The sequence below is a fragment of the Ambystoma mexicanum genome, chromosome 4p (assembly GCF_040938575.1).
Source record: "Ambystoma mexicanum isolate Mex_15411 chromosome 4p, UKY_AmexF1_1, whole genome shotgun sequence".
Taxonomy (NCBI): domain Eukaryota; kingdom Metazoa; phylum Chordata; class Amphibia; order Caudata; family Ambystomatidae; genus Ambystoma; species Ambystoma mexicanum.
This window is the reverse complement of record NC_090927.1, coordinates 928,690,582-928,703,508: the sequence shown is the minus strand read 5'-3', so window position 1 is coordinate 928,703,508 and position 12,927 is coordinate 928,690,582. Positions and strand designations below refer to the sequence as shown.

General features: G+C 45.3%; 1 protein-coding gene across 3 annotated transcripts in view; it reads right to left on the bottom strand.

Moving 5' to 3' along the window:
• Positions 1-12,927, bottom strand: part of HACE1 (HECT domain and ankyrin repeat containing E3 ubiquitin protein ligase 1) — an 838,224-nt gene that overhangs the window by 680,680 nt on the left and 144,617 nt on the right. For all 3 annotated transcript variants that reach the window (XM_069606519.1, XM_069606520.1, XM_069606521.1), the window contains one exon: positions 12,581-12,682. In XM_069606519.1, coding sequence (XP_069462620.1) covers positions 12,581-12,682 — 102 coding nt within the window. The remainder of the gene's footprint in view (positions 1-12,580; positions 12,683-12,927) is intronic.

Below are 12,927 nucleotides of genomic sequence, written 5' to 3'. Positions count from 1 at the left end.
GGACTATAGGGTTGCAGGTACAGACCCTTACGTGCTGGGGTAGCCCAGAAGCAGTGCAAGGGCAATGGATGTGCAGGAGCCTGGGCCTGAGTTCAGAGAGTAGCCAGGTGACCAGTGCACAGCGCAGTCAGGGACATCCGCAGGGGAGAGGAAGAGAAAAAGCAGAAGCAAAAAGAAAGGTCTTGAGTTACTTCGGGAAGCAGAGGTGGTTCTGCTCAAGTTTAAGAGAGGCAGGAAGGCTGTTCCAGAGGGATGCCCCAGACGAGGAGAGAGATCTACCCCAGCTCTCTGCTTGGAGAAGCGTCCGACACTCAGAGAGTTGGAGGTGGATGAACAGAGAGCTCGAGAAGGAAGATGTTTAGGAAGAAAAACGTTATAGGTAGTGCGGCCCCAGGCCCCAGAAAGCCTTGTGGATGATGCAAAGGGTCCTGTACTTGACCTTTGCAGCCACAGGGAGCCACTGAAGAGATTTCAGAGCTGGAGAGATACGATCCCTGGACTTGTGGCAAGGACAAGACTTGCAGTCCTGTTCTGGATAAGTTGTAAAGGTCGAAGGGTAGAGACAGGCAGATTTAGAAAGAGGCGGTTGCAGTAGTCCAATCTAGTGAGGACCAGGGGGGGAAGAGAGAGAGAGAGAGAGAGAGAGAGAGAGAGAGAGAGAGAGAGAGAGAGAGAGAGAGAGAGAGAGAGAGAGAGAGAACTAATGAGGAGGATCTCAGTCTTACTGGCAGTAAGGCAGAGATCATTGGTGGCACACCAGTCCTGAATTGCAGCCAGACAGTCTGGTATGAGAGAAGGAGCAGAGGTGGCTGAGGGGAGCATGAAGGAGAGCTGGGTGTCATCCACATAAAACTGAAAGCTGGAGCAGAAAGTAGCGATGCAGTGGGCAAGAGGTGCCAGTTAGTGGTTGAAAGTGGCTGAGGGGAGCATGAAGGAGAGCTGGGTGTCATCCACATAAAACTGAAAGCTGGAGCAGAAAGTAGCGATGCAGTGGGCAAGAGGTGCCAGTTAGTGTTTGAAAAGCCAGGGAGAAAAGGTAGACCCCTGGGGAACACCACAAGTAGAGAGAGAGATAGAAGAGAGGAAAGACTCCAGTTGGACCTGAGAGGGTTGGTCAGTGAGAAAGGAGGTCAACCAGGCCAGGGCCTAATCAGTGATACCCAGGTTATCACAGAGGCGATTGTTTTTGATACGGTCAACCGTGCCATCCTGCTCAAAGTATAGATCAAGGAGAATGAGGACAGAGGAAGATTGGAGTCGAGATTAGAGAACAGGTCTTCACGGGTGTTCAGGAGAGCAGTTTCCATGCTTCTGGCAGACTGGTGGTCATGGAGACAACCAACAGATTCAGTATGCAGATTAAGCTGGGAGATGGCAAGCTTTTCCAGGGGTTTGCCCAGGAAAGAAGTGATGAAGACTGAGCGTAAGTTAGCCAGAGAGGAAGGATCGGCAGAGGGCTTCTTAAGAAGGGGGGTGCACAAGTGAGTGCTTGAGGGGGGAGGGGAAGGTTACAGTGACAAAGGAGTGATTGCAGAAATCGGCCAAGGCTGGTGCAAGGGTGTCGATGTGGTCCTTGATGGTTCTAGATGAGAAGGGGAGAACCTGCTGTGACGAGAATTTCATAGATCAGACTTGTCTAGAAACATCGTCAGGGGTGAACAAGAGAAAGGAGGATGAGAGACGGCCACAGACGGGACAGGAGTGGTAGAGGAGGAGGAAGAGGAGGTAGAGAAAGAGTGTGGACAGGATGTCCTGGTTTTAGGGGTGAAATAAGAAGCCAAGGCCGTGTAGAGGGGCTGGGAGGAAACAGGAGAGGCAGACACTGCAGCAGGATTGGCCAGCTGCTTGCAGATTTTGAAAACTTGAGCCAAGTTGTTAGATGCCACAGAGACGTGGGTTTGGATGTAGGCTCTCTTTCTGGAGAGGACAGAGAGTCTGTACTGCCTTTGTTATTACATTACACGGGATGATAGATTGAACAATCCCATTAGCGTGATTTAAAAAGGCAAAAATAATATCTAGATCAGATGAGGAATGGCAAACAGGCTTCCTAAAGCCGTTTACTTTTCTTGGAATCTTCCTTCAAGATCATTTTCCAGGCTTGGCCATCGAATTTGCGCTTCTCAGCTCTGGTAGTGGAAGTATGTTACCCCAGGGATGGACTCCCTGTGAGGATCTGCCACTGTGGATGTGAATGAGTGGAGGGGCGGCGATTGGTTAGCGATAATTAGCTCGCCTATTGGGTCTGTTGTGTTTTGGAGCGACGCCAAAACGTTGAAGAGCTGACCAGACATCTTGGATTTCACTTTTTGGTGCTGGACTATTTTGGAGCTGGTGTTTTGTGCTCCAAGGGATAGGGCCCTTTAGGTGGGTGGATTTCAAATATTTTTTATTTTTGATACATTTTCCCTATGCAAGTTCTACAGGATGATGCTGTAGGGAAACACATGCTGGGTTCCTACTGGCAGCAGTTACATTGTGAGATCGCTGGGAAAAAAGTGGCATGCTTTGGGTTTTTAGGTGTGGTTTACGGAGTGAATGCTACAAAAAAAATAATCATAGTGTGTCTCTGATATTCAAGTAAACTCATGAAAAGAATGCAGAGAGAGAATTTGGTGGTTCAATGCTGTTCGTGTACACTTGTTAATGTTAAAAGGTATTTGTATCACGCACCATCACCACCAGAGTGGTCCGGAGGCTTTCTGGCAGATCTGAAATGGAGGGTGTGTTTAAAAAGAAAAATGTAAAAAAGGGGAGTGGGAGTTAGTAGGGTGTAGTGGGAATAGGAAAGTGAGAGTTTTGATTTCCTGTTGGCAGCTTCAGTTCCGTTTGCACCATTCGCTAAGCTTGAGTGCGGTTTTCGGGTTGGGTCGACTTCCCATGTGCTGTTGTGAGGAATTGAGTTGTTGTTGCAGTGTGGTGAAGTGCATGCCAAATGCTGTGCAGAGATGTGGTTGTGTGAGTTTCTGTATGGGAATAGTATGCAGAAAGTTGAGGCTTTAGAGTTGGGTTAGCGAGGTTTCCTTACCTCTTTGTCTTTGCGTTTCTCTGCTTAACATCTAGGATTATCCTGTGTGTATGCTATTGTAGTTTGTCCGCTTAGTTGGCGGGCATGTTGAGGATGGGCAGTTTTCCTCTGTGTTACTCTAATGGTATGTCTACCTGGCTCGAGCAGATGAGTTCACTGCCCTGGGTTGGTGACGATTGTGATAAGAGGGATCTGGTCACTCCCTGCCCATACCTTGGGGGTCCTTACTTACCCGAGTTCCCTCGGTGGACTAGCTGTGTGTGAGCAAGGGTTGTTGGGGTGTCCTCCCCCACCCTTCGGCTAGGGGAGATTAATTAAGTTAGAGTCCTGGGTTACTCCTTAAGCTTCTGGTTTCCCGGTGGGTGCTTGCTTCCTAGTCGTTTCCTTCTGGTTCTGGAGCAAAGTGCCAAGTTTTGAGTATTTTCCTGAATTCCAACTGATCACTTTTGTTGCATATTAATTTTGCTAGGTAATTCCAGGTTATTGCTACCAGGTGCGAGAAAGATGATCCTCCAGATTTCTTTTTATTGTATGGTTTTGGTTCTAAGCAAATGATGTTGCTTGATCTTAGTGGTCTTGTCAGATGGTAGACGGTTATTTTCTCTTTTAGGAACTCTGCTCCTTGGCCGTAGATTGATGGTGAGTGTTTTGTGGGTAAAAGAAAGGAATGGTAGGAGCCTTTTTGCTGCGTGTAGGAGAAAGAAACATTTCTTGATTACAGCATTTACTTAAGGCTCAAGTGTTAGTTCGTTGCCGATCAAGATTGCCAGGTTTTTTTACTATTGTTGATGGAGTCGGTGCTGTTGCAAGTTCTGTCGGGGTTCATTTGAAAGGTTTGATCCATATAGTTTCTGTTCTGTTTGTTAGGAAGGATTTTATCCGTAGTAGGGCTAGGTAGGTGATTCCTATTTCTTCTGATCTCCTCATTAGGATGTTATGGTTGACTGTGTCAAATGCTGCAGAGAGATCCAGAAGTATTAGAGCAGTGCTTTTGTCTGAGTCTGTATTAGCCTTTTCGTCGTCCCAGATTGAGAGCAGTGCCCTTTTCGTTTCTTCCATTGGTCTGAAGCAGACTTGTGCTTGATCCAGTAGTATGTGTTCTTTTATGAATTCTTGTGTTATTCTCTGTACGTATGTTTGAGCAGTTTTGCTGGGTATGGGGTGTTTGAGAGATCCTACACATTTCCTGCTGTGTCCTTGAGGAGCAGCTTGATGGATGCCGAATGGAAAGATCTCAGTACTTTCCCTGTTGAACGTGATTGGTTGAAAAGGTTTCTGTAGTATTCCATGGAGGTTCCTTGTGTGATGATTGATGTGTGTGTATCTGGGGGACAGGGATCCAAGGGGGCCCCCAGCTTTGTTGCTGTTGCTTACCAGCTTGATAAATGTTTCCACTGAAATTTGGGGGATGCTTTGGAGTTTGTTCTGGCGATCTTTGGGTGGCTGGCTAGTTTGCATGTTGTAGTTACTTGGTCTGCTTTGTATGATTTGTTGGATGGTGCCGATTTTGGTTTTGAAGTGGTCTGCAAGGTTGTTGCATAATTTCAGTGAAGGTATTGGTGTGTTGCTGCCGCCAGGGGGGATTGTCATTTTGTTTATGATTTTAAACAGTTCTTGTTGAATGTTGGCTGCTTTGGTGATTAGGTTGTCTTATTTCTTTTTGGCCTTATGGATTTCCTTTTTGTATGAGTGAATATGTCCTTGGAATTGTAATTAGTTCACCAGCTGTTTTTTCTTCCTCTATTTAAGTTCCAGCTTTCTGTTTTTCTTTTTTCATGGTGCAAAGTAGCGGGTAAACCATTTTACTGTTGCTATTTTTCGCAATGATCTTGTCTATTGTTCTGTTGATCCATATGTGTAGTAGTTCTGTTTTTCTGTCAAGGTCGGCTTCATCAAGAGTCATTGTGGTGGTTTGTTCATTTCAAGTAGTTCTACTAGTTTGCAATTTTTGATGGTCCTCCAGTTTCTTTTTACAATCGTTGGAAGTTTGTCGGGTTGTTTGATTGTTGATGTGGCAAGTGTGATCACGAAGGGGATGATGACGTGGTCGCTCCAGAGGATCTGCATTGGTGGCGTCGTGGTGATGAGGTTTTTGTTGGGAGAATATTGCGTCTAGTGTATGTCCTGCCACGCGAGTTGCTCCTTTGACTAGCTGATGTAGTTTCATTGTCCTCAGTTTTTTTGCTAGTGATTTTTGAGTGTTAGCAGTTTCTTCGTCAAACCAGATGTTGAAGTCTCCAAGGATTATCAGGTGTTCCTGCTCTATGGCTCGGTGGGTGATGGCTTCAGTGAAGTCGTCCATGAATGTTGTATCATATGTCGGTGGTCTGTATATCAGGATGAATTTGAGGTTTGTCTTTGGGTTTGCTGTTAGGCGATTAGGGATTGACAGTTTTTGATGGTTAGCGGTTGTTCAGTTTCAATGTTCAGGCGTTACTTGTATGATATCGCCAGTCCTCCTCCTCTTTTGTTTTTCGTTGTTTGCTTGGGAGCAATTGAAATTGTCGGGGAGGCAGTTATGCAGTGTAATTTTGTAATGGTCATCTAGCCATGTTTTGGTTATGAATAAGATGTTGATACCTCTGTTGCACAGGAGGCCGTAGATCTTTGTGGCATGCTTAGACATTGATCTAGCGTTGATTAGGTTGCAATGGCTCTTTTTGATGTGGTTAGGTTTGTTTTTTTATCCTAGTTTTGTCTTGCAGTTGTTTAGTTGGAGTACTTCTGTTTTGTTGTCGTAGATTGGTTGGTGATCCGCAGAGTCTGCTTTGTCGTTAAGGCTGTCTGTTAGGTTGATGGTTGGGTTGATGAATTTTTCTGTTTCCTCGTCTTCTTTGTTTTGATGAGGTTGCTGGTGGTGTCCTTGTCTTTTTGTGATGTATGGAGTGATGAACGAAGTGAGGACTTTGGTTTTGTACCTTTCTCTTCTGGGGTCCTCTTCTTTTTTTGCGCGGTTCCAGTTGTTTGTCAGCGTGTTCGAGTCTGTCAGTGGCATTGGAGTGTCAAGGTGTTGCCGTGGTAGCGAGGTACGGTGTGCGATCTAGGTATTTTTCTCTTTTCATGATGTGTGTTCTGTTGGCTGCAATGTTTGATGGGGTGGGCTCTGTATTTGTGGTGGTTTCTACTGGAGGCGGGTGAGGGTGTAGATCGGTTCTGTTTGTTCCTTGTTCTGATTCTCTTTGGCATCATCCAACTCTGTGTCAGGGCATTTATGTGGTCCTTGGTAGTAGGATTGTTAGGGTACTGAGGTTACAGGGACAGTAGCACGCATGTAGGGCCTTGTGTGCTTTAGTTGGATCCGACTCTTATCCTCTTGCGAAGTGACAGCTGGATGTCCTCTATGGGTGGTTGTCTGCTTAGTGGGTTAGGTTCTGTTGTTCCTCTATCTATTGGTGGCCTGTCTAGGAGGGGCTCTGGTTGGGTACTATTTGTTAGAAGAGGGCAGCGCAGTTGGGTATGGGATGTGGGCGACTGGTTCCTAGTTAACTTGGGCAGTGACCTGGCTATCTGTACTAACTTTCAGTGGTTGCTGGGTGTTCATGGGTGAAAGGGCAGGACTAGGATTTGCAGATGGATGGTAATCGGAGATCACACTTGGATTTGAGCTTCCTAGATAGCGGGAGAGAATCCTAGGTTTCACAAAATGGCAGTCAGTTGAGTAAAACACACCTAGATTTGAGCTTCCTCGATAGTGGGAGAAAAGGCCCAGGCTTCATCATACAATGGATGCTTCAATGTGTGCCTGTAAGTTGGGTGCACACTAGACCCCTCAGAGTGTGTTGTGGGTGTGTATGTTTACTGGGTGAAGTACTTATTGAAGGAGGGGTGGGTTTTAGCTATAACATACAGTGAGAGAACCACCCAGATTCAATGTTCCTGGGTATTGCGAGTAAGGCCCAGGTGCAAGCTATAACAGTATGGACAAAGTGTAGCAGGTAGTCACTTATTGGGTGGTTAATAGGGTAACAAGAGAGCATGAGTTGGATAGTGTGGTACAGTGTGTGTTATTTTCTCAATGCGCCACACACTTATCTTTCAAGTAGCTGCTGGTTTACGACTGCGTCCCCTGCGGACACCTGAGGACACCTTCCAGGCTTGCTTATGTTGGGGTGGTCCTTTGCCTCGGGGTCCTTCGCAGAGGGGCTGTAATGAGCAGGAGATGCCCTAGATGGTTTCCATATGAGGGCTGCACGGCCCAATCAGAGGTTGGGATGTGAGGGAGAGGGGGGAGTTAGAGGGAGAGGGCGGTGGGGACCAGGAAACTGCTCCAGGCAGTGGGTGGGTTAGAGTGCAAGGTGCGGCGTGTAAACACCTTAAAAAACAAACATATTGAAAGTGGAACAAAAATGGGGTCGCTGACACTAGGGGAGTCGGGAAGTGCAGAAGGGGAGGCAGGGAATGGGCGAATACGGCAGACAACAACGAAGAACCTTGCAGCTGTATAACAATGCCGGTGAGTGAGCTTGCACTGGGGGATGACCCTGAGTGGGCCTTTGTGTCCAGCTGTAAAACCAATCAGAGCACTCGGGCTAGATGGGGGTGGAAGCGGGGAAAGGGGCTAGGTAGTGCAGAAGGGTGCACTCACAGAACGAGTGCAGAGTGAAATTGCAACATGCCTATGATGTCTGTGTACTCGCTATCCCTTTTGAAGAATTTAATTTCCTTCACTACATAATTCAGTACTCTTAAAAATACTGGAAGTGTCCATGCAGTCCCCCTACGAGAGGAAAACATAACATTCTCTGTTCGGCATGGAAAAGGGCTTGCAATTACTACTGTTCTCTTGTTTCCAGTTCACAGAGTTGGAAGTTGTCGTGCTAAAGAAGACCTTAACTGATTTCATGTGACTGTCCCCTGACCTGAGAAAACAACAAATTGAGGCTAACCAAAGGATCCTTCCCAAACCAAGCCCAGGCCCATCATCTACTAGCTTGGGGAGAGGGAGCACTTGGCCCACCCGGTCACCCCCACATGACTTTCTTGTAATCGCACCGTGGACAGCAATAATTGATGAGGAATGTGCTTATCCATCCATTATCCCTTTACCAGGAACTGCAGTAATAAAGCACACGTGTGGAAAGTGGGATAAGAAGATGCAGGAAAGTCAAACAGGATCGTTTAACTGCGATAAAATCTAAAATAATGTAAATTTGCAAAAGATACATCATTTTAGATCTGTTTAGATCTGTTTAGAAGACAATGATTGTAAACTCAGGGATCCACCAATCCCACCATATAAAAATCGTAATAAAAAAAATAAAAAAAGAGCACACACCAGGCAAGAAACAACATTGTTTATTACAGCTGAGCGAGCACAAATCTGGACTGGAACTGATTGATGAGAGCTGGCATCTGTGCATACAGTGAACGTTAGTTTTATACTACAAATACAATGGCCACGGAATTATACACATTTACAGCTTGAATCTTCATATTTTCTACTGTTCCCAATAAACTCATTGACTAAACTACGTCATATCCTTAGAGCCAACGTATGTTAGTAGAACGTGATTGGAGCTAACAGATAAACAATATCCCATCTCATCGCCTCCATATGTGGCGCCAAATCGGTTTTCAACCTTCTGAGGAACAGTTTACAATTAATAAAATAACATTTGTGCTGACCGCCGGAACTTTATTATACTGCCATTGGTCAGCACCATTGAGGAAAGAACACGAGACACATTGCTTCCGGTGGGAAGGGTGGATATTCACACTGTACCTGCTAGATATCCGCCTTCACAATCCTTGTAGTGGATACTCGGCAGGATTGGCTTGCCGCCTCGTCATTACATCATACAGTGTCGTTTTAGCTGCTTCAGTCTTGCCTGTGATGCGCAGCTTGCGCTCTTTCTCCCTCCTCCCTGGCCCGCGGGGTGGTGATCATGTGTTTAGAGCAGGGTTTCCCAGTCAGGGCCCACCGTGGCGGCATCCCTGCTGAATGTGTTTCCCTGGGTTATTTTTCCCTATCTGGTGCTAATCATAGAGAGGTGGTAGGTGCACCCACCTATCTGGTGCTGAATTAGCACCTTTAATACAATTGGAAGTAAAAAGAAAGCTGAAATTGATTTAAGGAGGGAAGATTTGCAGGCAGCTATTGGAGACCAGGACCAGGGCAGATTCTGGAAAATGTTAACTTTTGGAAATGATTGCCTGGCACCTACGAGGACTATTACAGGCAATTTGTGGTTCGAACACTTCAAAGGTGTTGGGACAGTTGAGCAAGCAGTACCGAGGTGAGGGGGTAATTAAGGGTGTAATGAAACTCATGGTGGCAACAGTAAAGACAGACAAGTGATCACAGTTCAAGGGCGTTTATTGACCTTTATAATGGATAAGAAACGCCAAATCTAAAATTAAATCTAAGATGGGAGCATGCTACGACCAACAAATAATAATAATAAGGCAGTCCTAGTGGCGCCCTGTCAAATAAAAAGGGCCTATTTTAAAAAAAAACACGATTGCCAATCCTTACTACTAGCTACAAAAAGAGTGTGGGATAATGTTCACCAGAAAAGAAAGAAGAAGTGTTCACAAAATGATAAGTCAGGATGGAATGGCTGGGCCTCCCTTCCCCATGTTTGAAGCACGGGATAATGCGGTATTCTCGAGCACAGCACATTCCTGGGCCTTGACAGCACGAGGTTCACAGTTCAGTTCAACGATATCAAAACCCCTTAAGAGGCTAAGTCTCTTTCCTGCAAATGTCTCTTGCCTTAGAAGGTTTGCTGATTCAAAGTACCAAACAAAAGTTCTCTCGATGATCTTGCACCTTGGACGATTGCTCTTCACCCCTAGGATCTCCCTCTGCCGGGCTCGGATCCTCCTTGCAAAAATGGGCCTCCCTCTGCCGGGTTCACTACGGCCTCTCAGATATTGCTCGTAATCTTTAGGAACCTTAATATCTGTTTAGACAAACAACAAGGTGACACTCTCGGGTGTATTATTCTTCACCCCTTTTCGTAGAATGGAAAACAAATAAACAAACAAAAAGTTCTTTGGGCAATTGCTCTTCGCCCCTGGGATCTCCATCTGCGGGGCTCGGATCCTTCTTGCATAAACAGGCCTCCCTCGTTTGGGTTCACTATGTCCTTTCTTCAACACAGTTCATGTATTGCTCAGTTTTAGCTAAAAGCAGGGCTTCTTTCTAATTAGCTTTCTTTCAACATCCCTTGGTCAGGTTCACATTTGCCAATTTTCACAGTTCACAATCGTAGTGGAAAGCAAGGGTCCCTTGCCCTGGCTTTCCTCTGGCAACGGGAGACTTTTGATTAAACAAGGGAATTGAGGTCACTCCGACGCCTCACGCCACCCTTTCCTAGGGCCTTCTTGTTGTTGTAGTTTCAAAAACAGGTCCCGGTCAAAGTCTTTCGAATGAGCGCCCACATGGTGCCGGACCCCTCTGCACCTGGACCTCAACTGGGCCTTCTTTAAAGTTCAAACCTACACACAAGTTCTGTCATCTTGCATTCAAAAGGTGGCTACTCACAACCTTGGGCTTAAAATAGTTTGGTTTGAAATCAGCTTCCTCCAACTCACCGGCTGTGTTGAACCTGTTGGCTTCTTCGTTCTCTGGAGTCAAGAATAGCACCACGGTAGCCAGCTTGCCTCTCTGCCTGCATTATCAATGTGGGAGGCCCACCGTGTACCATTGACATCTGCTGCTCTGCACCCCAGCTGTAACTCCCGGTCTTACGATTTCCCTTCTGGAGGCTTGCCGGGTCTTAGTTGAAAAGGGCAAGGGCAATTACCCCTTTGTGGTCCTTCCAGGTCTAACGACTTTTCTTCTCGCTTTTTACTGCCGGTTTGGTGTAGCTGTCTCCTCGTAGGACCGCTAGGTGTGCGTGATTATTGTCAATTGGCTGACTCTGCCTGACCCGAGTGTTGGGGCATGTCAGATAAACAGCTCTGGTGTTAGTCCGTTGTCTGTTACCGTGTAAGAAAGTGTTTGTGTAGGAAAAGGGGGGTTTGGGGGCGGGCGGGGTGGTAGAGCTTGTAAATATCCTACAGGGTAGGATGAGGAAGAATTGTTACAGGGAAGGGAATACTGCGTCTTAACCCTAGGTGTCCACTTCCATTCCCAAAGACCCCTGCCCAGGTGATCCTCCCACACTGGTCCACCCCCAGGAGCTGGATCCAGTAGCGAAGGCAGTGTCTGACCACCTGGACGATAGATCTCCGGGGACCAGCGGGTGAGACACCTTCAGCTAGTAGACACACAAACACACCCCGAGTTGCCAGATCTCTAGGACATTTCTGAGATGTTTGTAATTTGTGACCTTGTTGGAATGAGATCTTATTGTTTGTTTGAATTCCTCGATCATGGTGATATACTTTACATTATAATTTCTTCGCCATCAAGCATTTCCCAATTATTTCTTATTATTTTTCTTGTTTCTTCTTTTTAGTACTTATGTTGAATATTACATTTGTCCTTCTGCTTGCATGTCCCTGAAGTGCTGTTTTCTTTGTATACTATTACCCTGATGACGTAATTGCCTGCGTTACGACATGACAATCTGGTTCGTATGTCCAGGTGGAGCTCGAATGCTATTACTTTAGCGTAACTGGAAGTTATGCCCTGAACTATCTTAGTCCTGATGCTACTAAGGGCATAACTTGCTTTTTACCTCAACTTTGGCAAGTAGACTTCACAGTATATTTGCTCCCCATGTGGCATTTGAACTGCCACCATGGCAATCACTTGGCTTTCCTATTCATTTTTACGATTCTTTTTTATTTTTTTCAGTTTGAGCAGTTTTGCCCACGTTCACAAACAGGTAGTTAAGGAACACAGGTACTTTTTTCTTTATTGAGTAACAACATCTGTTTGTTTACATTCTATACTGTGCTGTGGGTAACTCATCTATGTGTTCCATCTTTTTTTTTCCAGGAACATGTATAGAATTTCTATTTTTGGCACTGGCTCCTGTCGAGTATGCTTTTTTTCTTGTTCTTTACACGATATTCTCCTATATGCAACTGCAAAGTGGGGTCACTTTTACAATGTATTTTTCATGTCATTTTCAGGCACTGTTCTGATGAAGGGCCACATGGATCTGAAATCCATTGGCCAAATCAGTCTGCCTTTTGAGCATTGAAGCAGGTGCTACTAGGTAAAAAAAAAATATGCTGATGAACTTTTGAAAAATAATAATGTGTGTGAATTATAGACCAATAGGGAACTTGTAGTATTTGCTGCTAGAGTGCAGCCACCTCTGGAGGTGCTCTCCTCAGTCTTATTTGCTCATCCATGTCCACACGGTGCCTTGTGGCTTCTGGTATGCACCAAATACGTGTTCGACTTTGAGTATTTGTTGTTTACCAATGTGTGGTGGTGCCCACTCCACTTGAATTATCTCGCACACAAGAAGGCCAATAACATGAGTCTGGACTCAGAAAGTAAAGCAATATTTCATGAACTACAAGAACAGGGTAAGCAGCTTAACAAGGGGACTCTTAAACACCACTATAATCCATTTATATTGACAATGACACTACTACTCTATTTTGTGTTTGTGCACAGTCGATTGAGAGACATTGTTACCTTACCATATTTTCACGAAGATCTTCATTCTGAGTCATTTGAACAATTGTCTGAAAAAGCCTTGGGTGATGCTGAATTAAAATTTCACATGTTTCCCCATAACCGCCCTACAGAGTAAAACACAAAGCAAATTACTATGCTGAAAAAAGTCTATAAGATTTAATTCTACAAAACGATACATACAAAATATGCCACAATTCATTGAATACAAAATGGTAAAAGGGTTTAGTCCACCGCAGCCATAGTCCCTAACTGATACAAATAGATCTCTGCAATATCTCACACGCCTAGAAGAAAATTACCAATTTCTTTGTTTAAGACTCTCAGCTCTTTTTGACTGGAGTTAAAATCT